Source organism: Octopus bimaculoides, chromosome 2, assembly GCF_046866305.1.
Source record: "Octopus bimaculoides isolate indiv1 chromosome 2, ASM4686630v1, whole genome shotgun sequence".
Lineage (NCBI taxonomy): Eukaryota > Metazoa > Mollusca > Cephalopoda > Octopoda > Octopodidae > Octopus > Octopus bimaculoides.
In genome coordinates this window covers 150,101,384-150,125,605 of record NC_142929.1, presented here as the reverse complement: position 1 = coordinate 150,125,605, position 24,222 = coordinate 150,101,384, and the positions used below count along the sequence as shown (strand labels likewise).

The 24,222-nt window shown below is 35.5% G+C and overlaps 1 protein-coding gene across 3 annotated transcripts in view; it reads right to left on the bottom strand.

The window, feature by feature from the left end:
- Nucleotides 1-1,698: 1,698 nt before the first annotated feature.
- LOC106869099 (solute carrier organic anion transporter family member 2A1) overlaps nucleotides 1,699-24,222 on the bottom strand; it is a 39,829-nt gene continuing 17,305 nt past the window's right edge. For all 3 annotated transcript variants that reach the window (XM_014914636.3, XM_014914637.3, XM_052965655.2), the window contains exons 6-11: nucleotides 18,378-18,542; nucleotides 15,706-15,901; nucleotides 11,742-11,886; nucleotides 8,717-8,874; nucleotides 7,420-7,484; nucleotides 1,699-2,733 (exon numbers count right to left, since the gene is read on the bottom strand). In XM_014914636.3, the coding sequence (XP_014770122.1) occupies nucleotides 2,459-2,733; nucleotides 7,420-7,484; nucleotides 8,717-8,874; nucleotides 11,742-11,886; nucleotides 15,706-15,901; nucleotides 18,378-18,542 (1,004 nt within the window). In that variant the 3' untranslated portion in view covers nucleotides 1,699-2,458. The remainder of the gene's footprint in view (nucleotides 2,734-7,419; nucleotides 7,485-8,716; nucleotides 8,875-11,741; nucleotides 11,887-15,705; nucleotides 15,902-18,377; nucleotides 18,543-24,222) is intronic.

Genomic DNA, 24,222 nt, shown 5'->3' with positions numbered 1-24,222 from the left:
CACTTAAACGTGAATGTTTTTTAAGAACAGCCGATACTGCTATTTTAACTCCAGGAGTACTCCTCCTCCGGCTGGTTATTCGGTGCGCTTCGCACTCGATATATAGAGCAAGCGGGGAGAGAACTCGCTACCATCTTAACCCCGAGACCAATAGGCCACGTACATACACTGCTTGAACTGTATATATTCTTATATGCTTTATCGATGTACATACAAACATACATATAAGCACACACGCACACACGCACGCACACATACACACACACACACACACACACACACACACACACACACACACACACATATTTGCACACACACACACAGACACAAACACACAAACATATGTATATATATGTATACATACATACATATACACACAGACATACACGCGTGCATATATATATACATACATATATAGATAATCGATCTAATAATAGTTGCCTTGTGAATTAGGATATATTAGAACGGATTATCTAAAAGGAATTATATTTGATGTGCTCCTATTTCTACTTATAACTTTTCATACATACATACATGCAAGCACAACCCCACTGATATAGAAATATGTATGTATGTATGTATGTATGCATGTATGTATGTATGTATGTATGTACGTATGTATGTATGTATGTATGTATGTATACACCACACACACACACACACAAACACACACAACATACAGCACATACGCACGCATGTATCCATGCATATATATAAATATATATGAAAAAAAGATGACACAGGAAAAATAACGGTTATGTTATGAACTTCAGTAGCTTACTGCTGTTTCTGCTATAAGTTGACAGCGCACTCATAATTGAGTGCCTGAATAATATCCATAACTTTTATCGGAGCCTCGAATATGAATTGCACTTTATTTGGGTGTAAAAAGATTATATTTGTGCAATACGAAGGGTGCTGAAGAGTTCCTGGTTTTAGGTAAAAGAAACTACAGGAGGATCAGTTAATTATAATTTTATTTAATATATTCGCCTCTCAGATTCACACAGTTATTGCAGCGGTCCTTCAGTTTTTCTAAGCCCTGTAAAAGAACTTCGGAAGATTGGGCCTTCACTCAAGGCCTCTCGCGATACTCTTAAAGTGAGGAACTTTTCAGCCCCCCCCCCGCCCTCGCCTACATGCAGGGAAGGCATTACCAATAAGAGAGTCAAGTTCTTTACCAGGTTGTTAGCCTCACAATGCCTTAGTGATATATATATATATATATATATATATATATATATATATATATAGTCTGTTAAAGTCTGTCATACCGGCCATGACGAAGGGAAATAGCCCTGAAACTCGAGTCGCTTTTATATATATATATTTATATTTATATATTTATATATTTGATCCTTTATATTGAACACTCAATATTTCATCTACATTCAATACTTTCTTTCATGGTGCCATCCATTTTTATTTTATTTTATTTTATATTGTATATTGTATATCATATTATATATTGTATATTCCATATTCTATACCCCACATTAGTTCTGCAGGAATATAAATAAAACATAAAAAACAGACAGTGTTGGAACTCTTTTAAGCAAAATAATATATATATATGTTAATTCTCTGTGTGTGTGTGTGTGTGTGTGTATGTGTATGTGTGTGTGTATGTGTGTGTGTGTGTGTGTGTGTGTGTGTGTGTGTGTGTGTGTTAAATAAAATGAGACAACAAAACCAAGGTAGTGTGAAATTTCTAGGACATTTATAAAGAGAAAGGTAGTCTTACAGCTGTTTCAAGGATATGTGGGATATCCCTTCATCAGGGACCGTATGAGAAAGTTTAATAGAGAGAAATAGTAAGGTTCCATATACGAAATTATTTTGGAAAGGGAGAGATAGAGTAAGTATAAAGGGAAATAAGAGAATAAAAATTTAAAAATATATGTTGGATGTTACAGCTGCAGTTCTATTATTCAAGGAAAATTCTGTTGTAGAAAGTTAAATAGAGGGAAATAGTAGAGTTAGAGGAAGGTTGTGTTACAGCTGTTTCAAGGATATGAGGGAATATCCCTTCAGCAGAGGCGATATGAAAGAGTTAAATAGGGGGAAATATATAACTCAAATACTGTAAAATGGTAAAAAGTGTGGAAATTGGTGTGGGTTTGCCTTAGCAAATAGCAGATACAAATAGTTAAAAGAATGGAACAGATTTTATGCGACGGCGAAGAAGGAAAGTCCAACGTTTCAGACAATATCCTTCATCAGCGTATTTTCTCTCTGGTGATTAATTCACCACAAAACTTCAGACTTCTTCCGCACATTATAAAATATATTTCATTATTTTAAATGTATGTATTCTCATATACGTCATCGATGTACATGCACACATACATACAAGCATGCACGCACACACACACGTAGGCACACACACACAGGTAATCGATCTAATAATAGTTGCTTTATGAATTAGGATATATTAGAACGGATAATCCAAAGGGAATTACAGTTGAGGTGCTTCAATTTCCACTTTTAAATTTTCATTTACTATTTCTTCTTTCATTGTCTGCTTTTGCGATCTTATATGACAAATTAAAGCTATCATACAAAAAAATGAAGCCAGGCATGTAAGTCCACCTTCGGTTAGAAATATTGCCTTCCTCATTTTGTCGGTGTCATATAGAACACAAGATCCTCTGCCGCTTCCATCAGAAGACGACCAGATCAAACATGTAGTATCTATAATCAGTCCGAAGAAAACGGGCCCAGCCATCCAACCTGGCGAATAGATAGCAGAAAATTAAAAACTATGATATACATTATAACACAATTCAATATAATAAAATACAATACAATATAATATAATGGTTTCAAATTTTGCTACAAGGCCTGTAATTTTAGGGATGAATGTAAGTCGATAACAATGTTCAGCAGTTACTTATTTTATCGACTCCACAAAAGGAGCAAAAAGGTTAAGTCGACCTTGACGGCTTTTCAGCTCAGAATGAAAAGGCAGACGAAATGCTGTTTGACAATTTTTCCGGCGTGCTAAAATGTAAAATAATATAAAATAATATAAAATAATACTGGCCGAACTGCCTGGTCAATTTGTCTGTCATTGTTTTTAATCTTTGTAGGGCTACCTTCGGTGAGAAACCCAGTTTTAGCGTTTCTCTTCTCTGTTTTAAGATAGTAGATTTTACTAAGTAGAGAGATTAGTTTGGTGGCTGATTATATATGAGGCAGAGTAACTGCGTGGCAGCAGCTCTCGAATTATTGCTGTTGTTACCACAGTGTTAAACCTGATATGGAAAAAAAAAACATGCTAAAAATCCTTCCATCTCTACCATTCCATCAGAATATTTTGTAGGACTACACTATCCATCGTATCCTTCTTTTATGATAGTAGTAATGCATAATTTGAATGAAATTTAACGGCTATTTCTTGCATGCAAGTGATTACGTAGAGGTTCCCTCATTAGTTAATTTGAGTAACAATAGTTCAAACAGTGGGATACATAGTATATGTGAGTGTATATGTAGGTGTCTATGTCTATATGCTTACCTAAATATCTTTTTGTAAGTGTGTATATATATATGTCAATATGCGCATATATGTATTTAAATATGTATTGGGTTGTCCGGAAAGTTCGTGCTGATTTATAGCAGCTTACCTTTTGACTTATAATCGAACATGATTGAGTCCATAAAATAGGATTTGACTAAACCTCCATTTAGAGCACAGTTTAAGCTATCTTTTCGTGGAAGAAGGTTTATGTTCCCAGAACCTGTGTTAATTCAGTAACCCTTTAAAATGGAAGATAAGAAAGTTCATTTTCGGTACTTGATGCTTTTCTTTTTCCGTAAAGGGAAAAATGCTTCACAAGCAACCAAAGAAATATGCGCAGTTTACGGTGATGTTTCTTTATCCGAAAGAACTGTACAGAAGTGGTTCGCAAGGTTCCGAGCTGGAGATTGTAGCCTTATTGATAAAGAGTGATCAGGCAGACCATCCACTACAGATGATGACCAAATCAAGTCATTAATTGAGAATAACCCACGTTGCACAACCCGAGAATTGGCAGAAAGCTTCAACCTATCAAAATCCGTCGTTCATGAGCACCTGGTAAAGCTTGGGTACACAAATAGCTACGATGTTTGGGTACCACATGAGTTGAGTGAGAAGAACCTTTTGGATTGCATTTCCATCTGTGATTCGCTTTATAAACGGAATGAAAACGCGCCTTTTTTAAAGCAAATTGTGACAGGTGATGAGAGATTGATTATCTACCGAAATGTTCAGAGAAAGCGATCCTGGAGTAAGCGACATGAGCCACCCTTAGCCACCCTTAGCCACCCCAAAAGCGGGTCTTCACCCTAAAAAAGTCTTGCTTTGTGTCTGGTAGGATTGGAAAGGAATTCTGTACTATGAGCTTCTCCCAAGTAACCAGACAATTACTTCTGAGAAATATTGCACACAACTGGACGAGTTAAAAGTAGCAATTCAAGAGAATCGTCCATAATTAGCCAACAAGAAGGATGTTGTTTTCCAACATTATAATGCAAGACCGCACGTTTCTTTGGGAACCAGACAAAAATTGCTGCAGCTCGGCTGGGACGTGTTACTCCACCCTCCATATTCACCAGATATTGCTCCTTCGGATTTCCACTTATTCAGGTCTCTGCAAAATAGTCTTAGTGGTAAAGATTTCAATTCCTTGGATGATGTAAAAAGATACGTTGATGAATTCTTTGCCATGAAACCACCTCATTTCTGGGAAGAGGGTATTTTCAAGTTAAAGGAAAGATGGAGACGCATTGTGCAACAAAATGGTTCATATTTGGTTGATTAAAAATGTAATGGTAAGTATTTATTGACCTTTTTCGTTCCTTTAAAAATCGGCACGAACTTTCCGGACAACCCAATAGATGCTTTCGCGTGTGTATGAGTATATAAGTATTGGTATATATTTGTTTTTATATGTATGTATCTATATGTATGTAATGTGCCTATGCATATGTATGTGCATGTATATGTATGTATATATGTATATATACATATACATGTATCTATCTATGTGTATGTATGCATACATATGCACATATATATGTATATAATATTTTTGTGCACGTATGTATATTTGTATAAATGTATGTACTTATCCATGTACATTATTACCTATATATATATATATATATATATATATATATATATATATATAATGTATTTTATTTCCAATTGTAAATGTGTATATTTTGTATATACGTATATCTATGTATGCATGTTAGGAAGCAGATATATTTGCACGTATGTATGGATGTATGTATGAGTATATATAATATATACCTAAGTGTCATGTTATACTATCCACTAACGATATATACAAATTTTTATAATTTAAAAAAAAATTTTAATAAATTTTTAAAATGATTTTTTAATAAATTATTTTTATAATTATTTTAATAAAATTTTTTATAATCTTTATAAATTTTCTATAATCTTTTAATAAATTTTCAAAATAGACTTTTATAAAATTTTTATTAATTATTCTTATAAATCTTTTTATAATTTTTAATAAATTTTTATAATGTTTTTATACATTTTTAATAATGTTTTTTACAATTTTAAAAAATTTTAATAAATTTTTAATAGTGTTTATATGTACGTATGTAAACTCATATGGCCATATATGCCTTCTGGTCGGTATATAAGCATTATTTAAGAACATAAGTGTACATATGTGTGAGTGTTGTATGTATAAGGGCATATACCAGGGTATGGTGTATATGCATTATCGTCTGTATAGATATCTGCTTGTAGATGTTCATATACATATATGTATGTATACGTAAGTATTTATTCGTGTGTGCTTTTCTATGTACAAAATTCATGTGTATATGTTTATATGGTATGTATACGTATAAATTTATATATAAAGGTATGCAAGACACATAAAATTTAGAGTGTACATATTCATGTATATCCGATATCAATCACTTTACCTTTTAGTTTTATAAAAAAAAAAACTCGATTTTTTTCCATTAATTGTTATCTCCCTTACACTACATCGAAATCATATAACTTTATTCATTAGTTTTTCTATGATAAATTTCTCTACAATTATAAACAATTTACTTTCGATATTATTAAAAATAACTTTTCTATACCGCTCTATCGATGATTATATACGTTTAGCAGTTGATAACGTAAGTAAATTCCATCACATCTTCAATTTTACTTTTATTTTTCAACCGTTTTAGTATCTACCCCTACACCTTCTTCAAATATTTTTCTACTCTCTATATATATTAGAAGGATTGGAGGTGATGTACAGGAATTATATATTAGAAAAAATAATAAGGTACTCAGATATCTGGATGGTTGTACAACCATCCAGTATCTGAGTACCTTATTATTTTTTCTAATAGATATATTTATATATATGTTTGTATGTATACGTATATATACAGGGTGATTCAAAAGTCGCCATACATAGGAACAATTTATCTTTTTATAAGAAACAGTTTATAAGAACAGTTTTTTTTAATTTTATTTAACAGGCTCTATATGGTTACCATTGTTTTGAATACACATTGCAATACATTTACCCCACTCATTGTGAACTCGTAATAGCACATCTGGTGATACGTGTGCAAAGGAGTTGGCGATGCGTTCCTTCAAGTGCTTTATGTCTTTTATCTTTCTGCAATACACCATGCCTTTCAAATGCCCCCAAAGATAGAAATCAAGAGGAATCAGATCAGGGGTTCAGGGGATCTGGGGGATCTTATAAACTGTATCTATAAAAAAATTATTTTTCCTGTGTATGGAGACTTTTGAATCACCCTGTATATGTACATGCATGCATACATGTATGTATGCATGCATATATGTATGTATGTGTATATCTATGTGTATATGTGTGGAGGCGCAATGGCCCAGTGGTTAGGGCAGCGGACTCGTGGTCATAGGATCGCGGTTTCGATTCCCAGACCGGGCGTTGTAAGTGTTTATTGAGCGAAAACACCTAAAGTTCCACGAGACACCGGCAGCACTCTTTCACCACAACTTTCTTCCTGTTTCTGTTGTACCTGTAATTCAAAGGGTCAGCCTTGTCACACTGTGTCACGCTGAATATCCCCGAGAACTACGTTAAGGGTACACGTGTCTGTAGAGTGATCAGCCATTTGCACGTTAATTTCACGAGCAGGCTGTTCCGTTGATCGGATCAACTGGAACCCTCGACGTCGTAAGCGACGGAGTGCCAACACACACATGTGTATATGTATTTGTGCACGTGTGTGATTTAGTGCTTTTGTTTCACCACTGCTTGACAACCGGTGTAGGTTGGTTCGGTTCATCGAAAAATTATATCAGAAATTAGAAATTAAAAACAAAAACATTATAAAGTAGAAAAGAGTAAAAAAAGACTGTGGAAATTCTAAAAGCTATGTTTTACTTACCAATAAGGGAAATTGAAAATGACGAAAGACCTAAAGCCAAACTCTTGTCTTTGTCTCCAGCAATTCTGGAAAAAAAAATTGCTCACTGTGTAAAACTACAACTTCTTAGGAAAGGAATGTAGTACTTTCATTGATCTCTTCTCGTGTATGTAGCATTTACATCAGGGCATTCTGACTGGTATCTGCTTATATAGGAATATATATATATAGGAACTGAAGTGTGGAACGTCCAAGATAGACATAAATGAAGCTTTCTCTCATAGTCTTTTGGTCACTTAGTCAAGGACACTTTAATTTTCCATGACCTCTGAGACTTATGTGAGAAAGGGAGGAAATTATCCACAAACCGGAGCCTTGGTCTGAACACCTGCATTCACTTGCAATTAAGGCTTCAGTTTCATAGCATTCTGAATAGCAACAGAGTGAAGCTTCGAAATGATGAATAAGGGAATAAGGGAATAAATAATGAAGGAATGCACATACACAAACACGTACACACATACATGAATACATTATATAAATACATATACACACACACACACACACACACACACACACACACACACACACACACACACACACACACACACACACACATATATATATATATATATATATATATATATATATATATATATATATATATATATATATAGACGTATATATACACGTATATGTATGTATGTATGCATCTATCTATCTATCTATCTATCTATCTATCTATCTATCTATATAGTTGGAGTTTACAAAAAAACAAAACAAACAAAACAAAAGACGAAGACGCGTGTGTAAACAACAAAAGATGTATTAGTTTAACGCTCGGGAAGTGAGAAAGACTTTTACATTTCGAGCCTACGATCTTCAACAGAAAGGAGCACACAAATAAACAGAGAGAAAATTTTTAAAAAGGCTTAGTGGCATATATACATATGTATATATAAATCTTAAACTGATATTGAGAATGATTTCGAAGTCATTGTCAGTCTTGTTTAAGAATAATAATTTGTACTCTACAAAAGTATAGCGTAACCCACCAAATTAACGTAAATTGTTTTTATTAATATGTATAGTTGAAATTTACAGAAAAATAAAAGACGAAGAGAGGTGTATGAACAACATGCATGTGTATTAATTTGACGCTCGGGAAAATGAAAAAGTCTTTTACGTTTCGAGCCTACGTTCTTCGACAGAAAGAAATAAGAGAAAATAAACAGAGAGAGAATGAAAACAAAAATCCTGTAGATTTAGCGGGACACACTAATTGAATGGATTAAAAAATAATAATTATAACATTTACCTGATGATACTGATATAGTATGGAACTATTTTCATGGTTCCAAAGAAAAATTTCAAAACGACTATTATTGCATAATAGATGATATTATCGCAACCAGTTTCACAGATTGTAGGGGTTGCATATGTTGAATTAAAAATGCATCTGCAATCATTGTATGCCTGCAAAAGAGAAAAGGGAAGCAAAATTAAAAGCTTCTCCATTAGAGTAAGAAATATTTTATAGAACACATCGATATTTATCTAAAATGATGCTTAGCTAACATAGGAACTTCTACGCGAGATACAACAGTCTGCGAGATAAGGAATTCCAATGTAGATCTCACCGAAGCACTTTAGCGCGTGACACTCTAAAAGGATCAGGTGAAATTAAAGTAATTCCTTGACCTCAAAAGAAAGGTCAGAACATATATCTCAAATCACATCGCAACGACACACCAACTATCAAAATCACAACAGACCACATATACACTTTGAGAGAACCCCTGAGGAATTCGCATTAATACAATCTAGATCCCATACGCACACATATAACACTTGGTCAAAAGCTGAAACAGCTAACAACAACGGGCCATGTTAGCCCTCGCCATTTTCCAAAAATGTAGATAGCACTACTCCTAAACACCCGAAAAAGTTGGTGGTATATACCCACTTCTCACTTAATGTTAGGAACTTAGCTAAATCCTTCTTTAATATACTGGACTCCAACTTCCCTCCTCAACGTAAATATTACTTTATCCTTAATAGATCCACCCTGAAGTTATCCTATTCCACCCCACCAAACTTCGAATCTATCATAGCAGCCTCTAATAAACAAAATATTTCTCTCTACTATCAAAACTCACGCTATAACAACTCTAAACACACGAGCGCCCAATATGTACACAGCTCCAGCATTGAACCCATACGCTAGACCATAACCATAACAAAACCCATTCTACTAACACTACCCAAAATACTGCCACAACTTCCACCACCCTTACAGATAGAATAATTTACAACAACGATAGCAATTATAACAATAATAGCAATAATAATAACATGAATAATAGTCATAACTTAGACATTTCTACGCCCTTCTCTAACCTCTCCTCAGACTGTATTAACCTCCTCCATTCCTGAAAATAACCCCCAAAATACTCTCACTTGTAACTGCCGTCCTGGGCCCATCTGCCCTCTACAAACCCATTGTAGAAGATCTAATGTAATTTATAAATGCACCGTCCTCAACACATTACACAATTCTACAGCCATATATATACACAAGATCAACTATGAGTTTTAAACAAAGATATGCCGCTCATCTCAATTCTTTTAGATACGAGGAATACAGTAAATCCACAACACTCACCAGTCACATACATCATCACAAAAATAGAAATATTCCCTAGACTCTGTCATGGTCCATAATAGATTCAGGACTTCCATACAAAGGTCAACGCATTATTTACATTATTTACATTTGACGGATATTTGTTCTCATCTTGTTTGTTGTCAACACAACGTTTCGGCTGAAGAACCCTTCAGCCTTCATCGGGTGTCTTGGGGAAATTTCGAACCTGGGTTCTCATTCCGAAGGTATTTTGCGATGTTATTATTATTATTATTATTATTATTATTATTATTATTATTATTATTATTATTATTATTATTATTATTATTATCATTATTATTATTAATATTATTATTATTATTATTATTATTATTATTTAGGTCACTGCCTGGAATCGAACTCGGTATCTTGCGGTTTGTGGCCCATGCTCTTAACCACTACGCCACATTTCCACGGGCATAACCCCAAGATTCTGAGTTCCATTCCAGGCAGTGACCTGAATAATAATAATAATAATAATAATAATAATAATAATAATAATAATAATAATAATAATAATAATAATAGCAAAAGTGGCCGATAGAATAAGCAATAGGCTTTAAAAAAGTAAGTCTTGGAGGTCGAGTTGTTCGACTTAAACCCTTCAAGGCGGTGGTGCTCCAGCATGACCGCAATCAAATGACTGAAACAGGTAAAAGACATCCTCACAACACCTCAGCTTCACTGAAGGCCACCACTGGCCAGGTAAAGTCGGAAATGAATAGGGATTATTTAGTGCAGACATGCCAATGATTCCGAGCCCGCATTCAAACAGTCATGGAAGCAGAAGGAGGATTCATAGAATAATCTTATATAAAAACTTGTGTGCCTGCACGTATTTATGTGTGTCTGCATGTGTTTATATGCATGTACTCCATATATAAAAAAAGATTAATCAGTTAATACTTTCTTACATGTTTCACCCAAGTAGTTGACTGGTATCCTCATCACTTCTTCGTTTTTTGGTTATTGTTTGGTAAATAAGATCTTTTTGGTGCTTCTGCTCCCATATTTGATCTTTACTGAGATGTACAATACACCAATATTGTTTGGAATTGTTGGCATGCAATGTATGTCATTGTTATTGCTGATGTTGTTAAGACGGCGATCTGACAGAATCGTTAGCACGTTAGACAAAATACTAGGTGGTATTTTTTCTGGGTCTTCACTTTCTGAGCTCAAATCCCACCCAGGCAAACTTTGCCTTTTAATTCTTTCGGGTTCGATAAAATAAGTACCAGTCAAGTATCAGGTCGAGGTAATCGACTAACTCTCTCTCTCAGAAAATTGCTGGCCTTGTTCCAAAATTTGAAACAAATATTGTTGACGTCGTTTAACTGCATATAGGCTGTGATAGAACAGATCAGCGATTTCTGGCTGCTGTGACAAACCTGTCTTTTTTTTAAAAGTATTGCATCAGGGAGTACATTTTGTTTCATCCCAACACTTTTTCAAAAACGGTATGAAACCGGTTTGGCCTGCTATCTCTATCAGGGCAAGCAACTATGTAGAGCCTCCCTTGTTGGCTCTATCGAGTCTGTTTAGTTCTCATATGCTTTCTGACAACATAACGACAAACTGCTATGGCAGATGTGAATCTGACAAAGATTGTTCTACAGATTTAATGGTTAACACAAAGGGAGACAGTCATACTTACAGATTCATTTTTACTGTGGCATCCAGCGTAACAAGGAGAATAATAATTAATACCACTTTCACTACAAATTGGCAAATACTTTGTGTCATCGCAGGAGCAGGATTCTTTGCAGTGTGGAATTAAGGTACCATTCTCGAATGTAGCCCTAAAAAAGTAAACAGTATATATTTCTTTATCATGTGATTAGGTCGACAGGAGTTTTACAAAATTGAAGGAAAGGAGTATGTTTCTTTAAGGCTATTTCCCAACCTGGGCTGCTAAAATTAATTTTATTGGATGCTAGAATTCAAATGAAATTTCATTTGCTTTTGAATGTCACTACGGAAGATTTAAAGTAGGATGTTAATCAATTTCACTTATTAAACATCCATTCTGTGTATTCCTCAAGTGTAGTTGCCACTATGTTGTTAAATGACAAGTATTAAGCCTATTATATTGGGTAAGTGCATCCTGTGATGAGAATCAAGCTCAGTAGTTCAACAGTTATAATAATAATAATAACAACAACAACAACAGCAACAACAACAACAACAACAACAACAACAACAACAACAACAACAATAATAATAATAATAATAATAATAATAATAATAATAATAATAATAATAATAATAATAATAATAATTGGGACCTACATACACTGGAAGCTATGCCAACACTATGGAATAACAACAAAAAAAAATGATGGTATAGGCACACGCCAGAAAAGGTCACAGAAAACGAGAAAGCAACCATACTCTGGGATATGCCAATACACACAGATAGAGAAATTAAGGCCAATAGGCCAGATATAGTTGTCAGAGATCATGAAGAAAATAATGCTTTCTAATTGATGCATCAATACCAGCAGATGACAACGTTCCTATCATTTCCTATCATAGTAGGTGCCTTAGGTGTAATAAAAAAATATTCAGACAAATACATAACAAAAACACCAGGACTTACAAATATATATAACATACAGAAAATTGCACTACTGGGCACTGCACACATCCTACGCAAAACACTTTCAATACAGTAACCATAAAAGCATCACAGCAAACCACAGCACATACCCCAGGCACACAGAGCTGCGCTCGGTAGTGAAGTGAAAGCACGTTATAAAAATAAAACTACTGAATAATAATAATAATAATAATAATAATAATAATAATAATAATAATAATAATAATAATAATAATAATAATAATAATAATGATAATGATAATGATAATGATAATAATAATAATAATAATAATAATAATAATATAAACTAAATGCGAAAGAAATAGACAGAGAAAAATACCAGCAATGGCTGAGAAGCTCAGGACTCAAAGCAGAGACTGAAGGATTTTTAATTGCTGCACAAGACCAAAGCCTCCCCACCAGAAATTACCAAAAACACATAATGAAAAGAAATATAACAAGTAACTGTAGAATATGTGGAGATCGACAAGAAACAATAAATCATATTATCTCTGGCTGCCCAGTCCTGGCTAAGAAGGAATATATTCACAGACACGACAGAGCTGGAACCTATATACACTGGAAGCTATGCCAACATTATGGAATAGCAACAGAAAAAAGATGGTATAAACACACGCCAGAAAAGGTCACAGAAAACGAGAAAGCAACCATACTCTGGGATATGCCAATACACACAGATAGAGAAATTAAGGCAAATAGACCAGATATAGTTGTCAAAGATCATGAAGGAAAAAAATGCCTTCTAATTGATGTTTCAATACCAGCAGATGACAACGTTTCTCTAAAAGAAATGGAAAAACTTTCAAAATACAAAGACCTGGAAATAGAGATAACTCGAATGTGGAATCTAAAAACAGAAACAATTCCTATCATAGTAGGTGCCTTAGGTATAATAAAAAAATATTCAGACAAATACATAACAAAAACACCAGGACTTACAAATATATATAACATACAGAAAATTGCACTACTGGGTACTGCACACATTCTACGCAAAACACTTTCAATACAGTAAACATAAGAGCACCACAGCAAACCACAGCACATACCCAAGGCGCACAGAGCTGCGCTCGGTAGTGAAGTGAAAGCACGTTATAAAAATAAAACTACTGAATAATAATAATAATAATAATAATAATAACAACAACAACAACAACAACAATAATAATAATAATAATCATGGATCATGTGAACAGTAAAGGTCGTGCTTATAGTAATTGGTGCGGTGGGAACAGCAATTCAAGATATAGATAAATAGCTGAAGGAGATTGAAACAGAATGCTTGGTAGAGTTTCTATCGAAGTTTGTAGCAAGAACTATCAGGAGGGTTCTAAGCGCTTGAAAGTCTGCTGAAAACTTGTGGATACCTAAGGTTACTGGGAGTAACCCGTTACCCACATAAAAATCCTACCAGGAATAAGACCAAACCTGAGCCAAACCAAAATAACAATAATAATAAATTCTTTTATTCACCACAGGGGCATAGTTGAGGGGGACATTACCTGTGAGAACTGAACGCCGCATCTGTTGTAAACAGTACAGGTACGCTAACCACTATACTAAGGTGAAAGCATAAGTCGGAATGAGAAAACTTAAACTACCTAAGAGTACTGATGAACAATAATTTGTATCTAACTAGCAAACGCACCCGTCCTTTGGACAGTTGAAGTTGCTTTGGTGGTATTTTTTTTACCAAATAGTTGAACTACCGAGAAGGTTTATGAGTAGCACGGCAATATGTGTTTCCGATTAACCTAGGAACAGAAGACCAAACTGAAGGCTGGTTATTGCAGAGGTCGTTGTACTTTAATGATCATAGAATTTATAAGTTTGTAAGCAATGCAAAGTAAAGCTACGGAAGTGTTTTGGGAGTAGAATACGGATAATGACTACAAAATGTAGTTGTTTTACATGAAAGCGAAATTTCTTGTCAGAAACAGCCGCATAAATGGTATAAGGAAATTGAAGGAAGATATTGAAACTTCCCCTCTGCGAGTTTATTTTACTCAACAGTATAGGGAGCTATTTTTTCGGAGAGAAGTATGAATGGAACGTTCAAAAACGGCAATATGATACCTGCTTGAAAAAGCAGAGTTAAAGGAATGTATTTGCTACGTGCCTACAATGTACGACCACTCTGAAATTGACTTCAAGTAACGGAAAATGAAGATATGAAGATTTTGACTTCAGTTCACGAATACTGCTTTGAATCTTTAGCAGTTCGCAGTGAAATGATGTCGCGTTCGAAATATCATAATGGATGAGTGTATAAGCACCCTTAAAGTGAAAGAACGCAACAGTAGGTAAACAAAGGCATTAACAAATAGAGGAGAGGGAAGGGGGCGTCACTTTTCAATAATTCAGAATAGGTAAAAGTAAGCTTGCTAACGTTTAATGCAGTTTAAATATGGAGATAAAGACTATTTGGTATTGGATACTCATCGCGTATAATGTTCCTAGTCAATTTAATCACCGTCGCTGGTGGACAGTCGAAATAAATAAATAGACAAAATCCTTTCACTTTTATAATATTATCTAAACAAGTAATGATACATAATTACAACATATAAATAAATTGTAAATAGAAAAATGTGAAAACCTACTAAAAAATATTCTCTAATGCCAATATACGACCATACAGATTAAAAAAGTATGGAAGACCCTACATACAAAAACTAGGTACGTACAACGAATTAGAGAAAAATCCGTGTAAACCACAGTTTTTCGCGGTTTGTCCATTGATGCGGGAGCTCTGGGCAAAATGTTATAGTACATGATCATCCTTAGGACATAAGTAACGTGTGTGTAAAGTTTGGTGAAAATCGGTCGAGAATTGTGGAAATGTATGCGTTAGTCAATATACGCACACACATATTGTGATTTATATATACTAGAGGATATTGGGCTGTCAGGGAATTATCTATATCTAACATAGAAGAAGACGGGAAAATGTTATAATATCGTTTACGGGAATCGATCACCGTATCTGCTGACCTACCTGTTTGGAATGACACTTGGTCCTACCATAGCGACGCTGTCACAACCAGTTATCAAATTCAACATTCCCACGATAGAAACTCCAGCGTAACAAACGGTCATGAACAATAAACTCCCTCTGGCCGAAAATTTCGCTTTTGATGTCATTAATCCACCTGAAAGTGTTCCACCAGACAACGCAAGCAAGTTGGTGACTCCTGAAATTCGTAAATAGATAAGTAAATAGATGGATGCTTCAGTATAGATGCAGTCCAATGACTGAAAAAAGTTATAGCTAAAAGATTATTATTACAATTCATTTTAAGGTGTAGTTTACAGATTAAGACATATGGTGTTGCTACAGGAGCGGGTGTGGCGGTGTGATAAGAAGTTTGTTCACCTACAACATAGTTCCGGGTTCAGTCCCATTGCGTATTACCTTAGACAAGTGTATTCTACTATAGCATCGGGTCGACTAAAGCCTTGTGAGTGGACTTGGTAGACAGAAACTGTAAGAAGCCCGTCGTATATATATCTATGTATGTGTGTATCTTTGTGTCTGTGTCTGTCTCCAACCACAGCTTGACAACCGGTGTTGGTGTGTTTACATCGGTTCAGCCAAAGGGACCGATAGAATAAGTAGTAGATTTAAAAAGTTAGTACTGAGGTCGATTCGGTCTATCAAAAATCTTCAAGGCAGTGCCCAGCAGGGCTGCAGTTTAAGTCCGCGTTAAGTAAGGTATACAGAATGCTATTTTGAAATGACACTGCTTCTTTCGCTAATAGAACATTTTTACCAAGCCTGCCTGTTTTTTGCATCACAAGTGATTTGGTAATCACTGTTTTTCTGTGCATATCAATAGAGGCTGAATATTTCTAAGAGGATGCCCGCTACTGATGACGCGCTAATGTACTTTTTTTCCTCTGTACTTTTTTTTTAGCCCTATACATCTATACGAGATGTCTTCTCGAATATCACTGTTGTGTGGCTTTCTGTATTATATCCATCTAAAGTCAGACGTACAGGAAAGATAAACTTTAATATTCTAAACAGAAAAAAAAAAGGTTATAAACCACCACTAGGGTGAGCAGAACAAGAGGATCAGTTACATAAATAACTAAGATTGTATGTCATGATAGTGTAATAACATCGAGGGATATGAAGACAGAAAGGGCCTTTGGTTGAGTATTTTGTTATAAGTACGATGGTAGTTGTAACCTTGTTACAAGAGACAGGGTGTGGTTTAAGTTGGGTATTATATAATAGAAGTATGTAAAATCAGGTAAATATGCAATAAAATTTGGGTAATTCAATAATTAAGGGACAGTTTATGAGTTCGTGTATGTAGAGTGTATGTATATATATATATATATATATATATATATATATATATATATATATATATATATATATATATATATATTACATATACATATATATATGTTATGTATTCTTTTGTTCTTTATGGGATAATAAACAACTCACTGAAGGCATTGCTATGTTTCTACGTGTTTGCTTTATTTGACATGTTTACAAACCGTGTCTATAGCGGATTGATACACGCTGTGCGTATCTGCCTTAAACACAGTTCATACTGCTTAGTAGATGCGCTTAAGAAAATAGTACTACTAGTGAAGATGTATTCATATATACGTATACCTACGCATGCACATAGATATGAACATATAACAATATAATATATACAAACACACGCAAACATATATACACACAGATATAACTATCTATCTCGCTATATGTACATATCTCCACTCATATGTGTTTGTGCATGTATGTGTGTACGTATGTATGTATGTATTCCTATGACACTGACATGCACTCTCTGTGCAAGACCGTGCCTCAGTAAAGCTGGACTCATGAGTCATCTTCGTAGTCATAAAGCAAGACCGATGATTGACTACCAGGCCGCTGGTGATGATGCTACACATCATCCTAATCATGTCTGTCGGGCATGTGGAAGGGAGTGTGATTCAGCAGGAGGACTTAAACGACACGCAAAGGTACATGGAGCCCAGTTACAACAACAGCCAGCTATTGCCAGTAAAGGTTTTGGATGCCAACTCTGTGCAAGACATTGTAGATCTTTGGCTGGGGTAAAAAGTGACACTCGATCACAGCACCGTTAAGCTTCGTGCATTGGCCATACTCGATAACGAGGGGGCAGCCATCATGTATGTATCTATGTATGTATGTATGTATGTACGTGTGTATGTATGGATGTATATATATATATATATATATATATATATATATATATATATATATATATATATATATGAGACCAAAGTGTACGTACGCCACTATATATATATATATATATATATATATAATACAAAATGGGGCAAGAACGCAAGACATCCGGACAGTTAGGGGATATAAATATGGAGCAACAAAACATCCAGACAGACGATTTTCTTTGTATCGTCTATCTGGATGTTTTGTTGTCCCATATTTGTATCACTTAACTGTCCGTTTTGCGTTATTGTTCCATTTTGTATTATATATATATATATATATATATATATATATATATATATATATACACATATACAAATACATATATAAATATATATACATACATGCACACAGATGTGTATGTGTGTGTCTCTGTGTAAGTTTGTGTGCTTGCGCGCGTGTGTATTTATGTATATTTTAATGTATATTTATATACATACCCAAAACTGCATTTGATTTCCAAGCTGGAAGATGATACTGAGTTTCAATATATTTCGCCCCGAATGAACTCACTCCACCAACACCCATGATGTTTGAGGTAACGCCACATACAAGAAACAGGTAACTTTTCTTTTGGCATATACGCCGAAGGGAACGGAAAAAATCTGCGAAAGAAAACCAGCCCGACATATAATTACACGTAAAAATACTGTGGAAGTTTTCTTTTCTCTATTTTCTTTTTGTGCTACTCTTAATTTTAATAGATTATAGAAAACTCGCATCCCACTCTTTGCCGTCTGTTTAGATTTCAGTCGTCCTGATGTTGTCGTGTAGCTTCAGATCGCTACTGAGTGAGTTGATATAAGAGAAAAATCATTCCAGCTGATACAATATCTTTTTACTTCGAGCCAGTGCTTCCTGTCTAAGACTTAGACATAATTTACAGGAATTTGGTCTGTATTTCTAGTCAGCTTTTTCACTGATACCAAGAATCACATGGGATAGAAACCTTTTGCACACGGTTATTAAACTAAAGTGGAGGTGCAATGGCCCAGTGGTTAGGGCAGCGGACTCGCGGTCATAGGATCGAGGTTTTGATTCCCAGACCGGGCGTTGTGAGTGTTTATTGAGCGAAAACACCTAAAGCTCCACGACGCTCCGGCAGGGGATGGTGGCGAACCCTTTCTGTACTCTTTCACCACAACTTTCTTTCACTCTTACTTACTGTTTCTGTTGTGCCTGTAATTCAAAGGGCCAGCCTTGTCACACTGTGTCACGCTGAATATCCCCGAGAACTACTTTAAGGGTACACGTGTCTGTGGAGTGCTCAGCCACTTGCATGTTAATTTCACGAGCAGGCTGTTCCGTTGATCGGATCAACTGGAACCCTCGACGTCGTAAGCGACGGAGTGCCAACAACAACAATTAAACTAAAGCATTGCACAAGTCTTCAGAGTTTACTATTAGAACTATATCGGCGTGCGGATAATCAGTTTTCAAATTCAAAATTGCACCACCACTTCTTATCACTCACTATCAACATTGCAGAGAAGCACTGTTTTCAACTGAAACGTCTAGTACAGTTATTGGTATATCAGGAAGATATATAAGCAAGGTTTTGTGGTTGTTGGCAACTCCGTCGCTTACGACGTTCTGGGTTCCAGTTGATCCGATCAACAGAACAGACTGCTCGTGAAATTAACGTGCAAGTGGCTGAGCACTCCACAGACACGTGTACCCTTAACGTAGTTCTCGGGGATATTCAGCGTGACACAGTGTGACAAGGCTGACCCTTTGAATTACAGGCACAACAGAAACAGGAAGTAAGAGTGAGAGAAAGTTGTGGTGAAAGAGTACAGCAGGGTTCGCCACCATCCCCTGCCGGAGCCTCGTGGAGCTTTTTTAGATGTTTTCACTCAATAAACACTCACAACGCCCTTTCTGGGAATCGAAACCGCGATCCTATGACCGCGAGTCCGCTGCCCTAACCACTGGGCCATTGCGCCTCCACCAGCAAGGTATATCAGAAGGTATATAAGACAAGAGTTGAACTCGAAATGTAAAGAGTTTTAAAGCGTTTTGGCCAACGCTCTAGAAATTTTGTCAGTTCGCTTCCCCTAAAACGTGTAGCCTTACGCAGCTTTATGTCAATGCTAGCAATTATGTGTTTGTGTGCGCACACATGCACGTACATGCGCGCGCACCACCCCTCGCCACCACACACACCTACTCTATAGACAGGTGGTTAATATTTCATAACTTTTACAATAATGATTTCAAATTTTGGTGCTAGGCCAGCAATATCGGGAGAGGAGGTGAGTCGGGTACATCAACTCTAGTACTCAACTGGAACCTATTTTATGGACCCCGCGAAAGAATGAAAGTCAACCTCGGCAAAATTGGAATTCAGAAAGTTTCTTTTCTATTCTAGACACAAGGCTCGAAATTTTTGGGGAGGGGTGCAGTCGATTAGATTGACTCCAGTACGCAACTGGTAACTTAATTTGTCCACCACGAAAGGATGAAAGGCAAAGCTGACCTCGGCGAAATTTGAACTCAAAACGTAACGGTTAAGCATTTCTCCCGGCGTGCTAACGTTTCTGCCAGCTCACCGCCTTCGCTCGAGTAACATTTGCAATAATAACAAGTCTTTCTATTAAAAGCACAGGGCCTGAAATTTTGCGGGAGGGGATTAGTTGACTACATCGGCTCCAATACATAACTGATACTCAATTTATCGATTTCAGAAGGACGAAAGGTAAATTCAGCCTCAGTGGAATTTGAACACAGACGTAAGGACGGACGAAATACTGCTAAGCATTTTGCTACACGTGCTAACGATTTTGCCACCTCCTCGCCTTAGTAACTTTTGCAATAATAATAATCCTTTCTACTGAAGGCACAAGGTCTGAAATTTTGTGGAACGGAACTAGTTGATTACATCAACACTAGTGTTTCACTGGTATTTAATTTATCGAACCCGAAAGGATGAACGGCAAAGTTGACCTCAGTGTAATTTGAACTCAGAATGTAAAAACGGACGAAATGTCGCTAAACATTTCGCCCGACGTGCTAACAATTCTGCCAGCTCGCCGCCTTAAATAATAATAATAATAATAATAATAATAATAATAATAATAATAATAATAATAATAATAATAATAATAATAATAATGATGATGATAATAATAATAATAATAATAATAATAATTAGTAAACAATCAACACTACTAAGTAACAAGAAGAAAACAAAAATATTGTACAAATACAGCATTACAGAAAAAGACTTACCTGAGGCAAAAGAAAAACTAAAGCAAGACATCCTTGCCAAAGCACAAAGGATCCGCCGGTATGAGAAACGCCAACGTTTCTTTGAACAAAACAAACAGTTCAAATCCAACCCCAAAAAACTCTACCCAGAACTGGGTAAAAATAAAATAGACATTACTGCAGCACCAACAGCAGAAGAACTAGAGAAATTCTGGAAACAAATATGGTCGGTGAAGCAACAACCCCAGAAAAGGACCATTAAAACAACGAACTTAGCACCTGAGAAACTCTGGGCCCCTATAACAACTGAAGAGGTAACCCAGACACTGCAAAGACTAAGCAATTGGAAGGCACCTGGACACGACAAGATCCCTAATTTCTGGTTAAAGCACCTGCCAGGAATGCATAAAAAGCTGGCAGAAAACTTTAACAACATACTAGCAGATCCAGAGACTATGCCTGAATGACTCACAAAAGGGAAAACCATCTTAATCCCCAAATCCACGGAAACGGAGAAACCACAAAACTATAGACCTATAACCTGTCTCCCTACGATCTACAAAGCCTTTACTGCAATAATATCGCAGAGATTGAGTAAACACCTGGAAAATAACAACCTGTTTCCAGAAGAGCAGAAGGGATGCTGCAAGGGCTCATACGGCTGTAAAGATCAATTATTGATCAATAAAGCCATAACTGAAGACAGCCGCAGAAAGAAGAAAGGTCTCAGTAAGGCCTGGGTGGACTACCAAAAGGCTTTCGACAGTGTTCCCCACACGTGGATTCTGGAAACACTAGCCATAAACGATGTGGCACCAATTAACATAAAATACATAGAGCACTCAATGAACAAATGGCAGACAGTGCTACAGCTCCAAACAAAAAAGGGACTTGTGAAAACGAAAGCCATCCCCATTAGAAGAGGAATATTCCAGGGAGACACGCTCTCTCCACTCCTGTTCTGCCTGGCACTCACACCTTTAACCGAATTGCTAAATAGAACTGGATGCGGTTATAAATGCTACGGAAAAACAGTCAGCCACCTTCTATATATGGATGACCTAAAATTATATGCAAAAAACGACAAAGAGCTAGAAACACTACTACAGACAGTACACGGCTTTACCAAGGAAATAGATATGAAATTCGGATTAGAAAAATGTGCCAAAGCAACCCTGAAAAGAGGAAAATTAGTTAAAAGTAGCAATATAACACTAGATAAAGCCAATGAAATAAGAGAACTAGACGAAAGCCAACCATATAAGTATTTAGGAGTCAATGAACTAGATAGGATACAACATACACAAATGAAAGAAAAAATAAAGAAAGAGTACTATAGACGAGTTAGATCAATACTAAAAACAGAGCTCAATGCTAAAAACAAGATAATGGGTATCAACACTTTAGCTGTCCCAGTTATAAGCTACAGCTACAACATCCTTAACTGGACACTAAACGAACTATGTAAAATAGACAGAAAAACAAGAAAAACAATGACAGGATATAGGATGCACCACCCAAAATCTGACATAGAAAGGCTATATATACAACGCACAGAAGGTGGCAGGGGTCTTATACAGCTAGAAAACTATTATAAAATAACCACCATAGGACTGCAAAAATACCTACTCCAGAAGCAACGGAAGCTAATACAAATAGCCACAAAACACGAGCAAAACAAAAAACTGTTTTCAGTATTTAAGGAAGCTGACAAATACAAACAAGAAATCAATCTACCTAACAAATACGAAGAAGAAGAAGAAGAAGAAGAAGAAGAAGAAGAAGAAGAAGAAGAAGAAGAAGAAGAAGAAGAAGAAGCAACAAAAGCTATAAAACAAATGAAATCCAAACTAAAACTAGAACAGCAACGGACCATGATAAAACGATGGCAAGAAAAGCCCCTACATGGTAAATACTGGGCTAAACTAAATGCGAAAGAAATAGACAGAGAAAAATCCCAGCAATGGCTGAGAAGCTCAGGACTCAAAGCAGAGACTGAAGGATTTTTAATTGCTGCACAAGACCAGAGCCTCCTCACCAGAAATTACCAAAAACACATAATGAAAAGAAATATAACAAGTAACTGTAGAATATGTGGAGATCGACAAGAAACAATAAATCATATTATCTCTGGCTGCCCAGTCCTGGCTAAGAAGGAATATATTCACAGACACGACAGAGCTGGGACCTATATACACTGGAAGCTATGCCAACACTATGGAATAACAACGGAAAAAAGATGGTATAAACACACGCCAGAAAAGGTCACAGAAAACGAGAAAGCAACCATACTCTGGGATATACCAATACACACAGATAGAGAAATTAAGGCCAATAGACCAGATATAGTTGTCAAAGATCATGAAGAAAAAAAATGCTTTCTAATTGATGTATCAATACCAGCAGATGACAACGTTTCTCGAAAAGAAATGGAAAAACTTTCAAAATACAAAGAACTGGAAATAGAGATAACTCGAATGTGGAGTCTAAAAACAGAAACAATTCCTATCATAGTAGGTGCCTTAGGTATAATAAAAAAATATTCAGACAAATACATAACAAAAACACCAGGACTTACAAATATATATAACATACAAAAAATTGAACTACTGGGTATTGCACACATTCTATGCAAAACACTTTCAATACAGTAAACGTAAGAGCACCACAGCAAACCACAGCACATACCCAAGGCGCACAGAGCCGCGCTCGGTAGTGAAGTGAAAGCACGTTATAAAAATAAAACTACTGAACAATAATAATAATAATAATAATAATAATAATAATAATAATAATAATAATAATAATAATAATAATAATAAAAGAAATAGTAACACTTAAATTTTCTGTTATTATTTCTTTGGATGGTATTTTTTATTGTTGTCTTTATAATTGCTTGTTTACAGCGATAATTCATGTAGTCAGTACAAAATCGTTCCTAAATAGCAGTATAATATGACGTCATATGACATTGTAATTTACGTAACCAAGGAAATTATTATTGCAGAATTATGATTGGTAGCATTTTCACTAATCGAGGATATAACATTCTTCTCACTTCATTATGTCAACTTT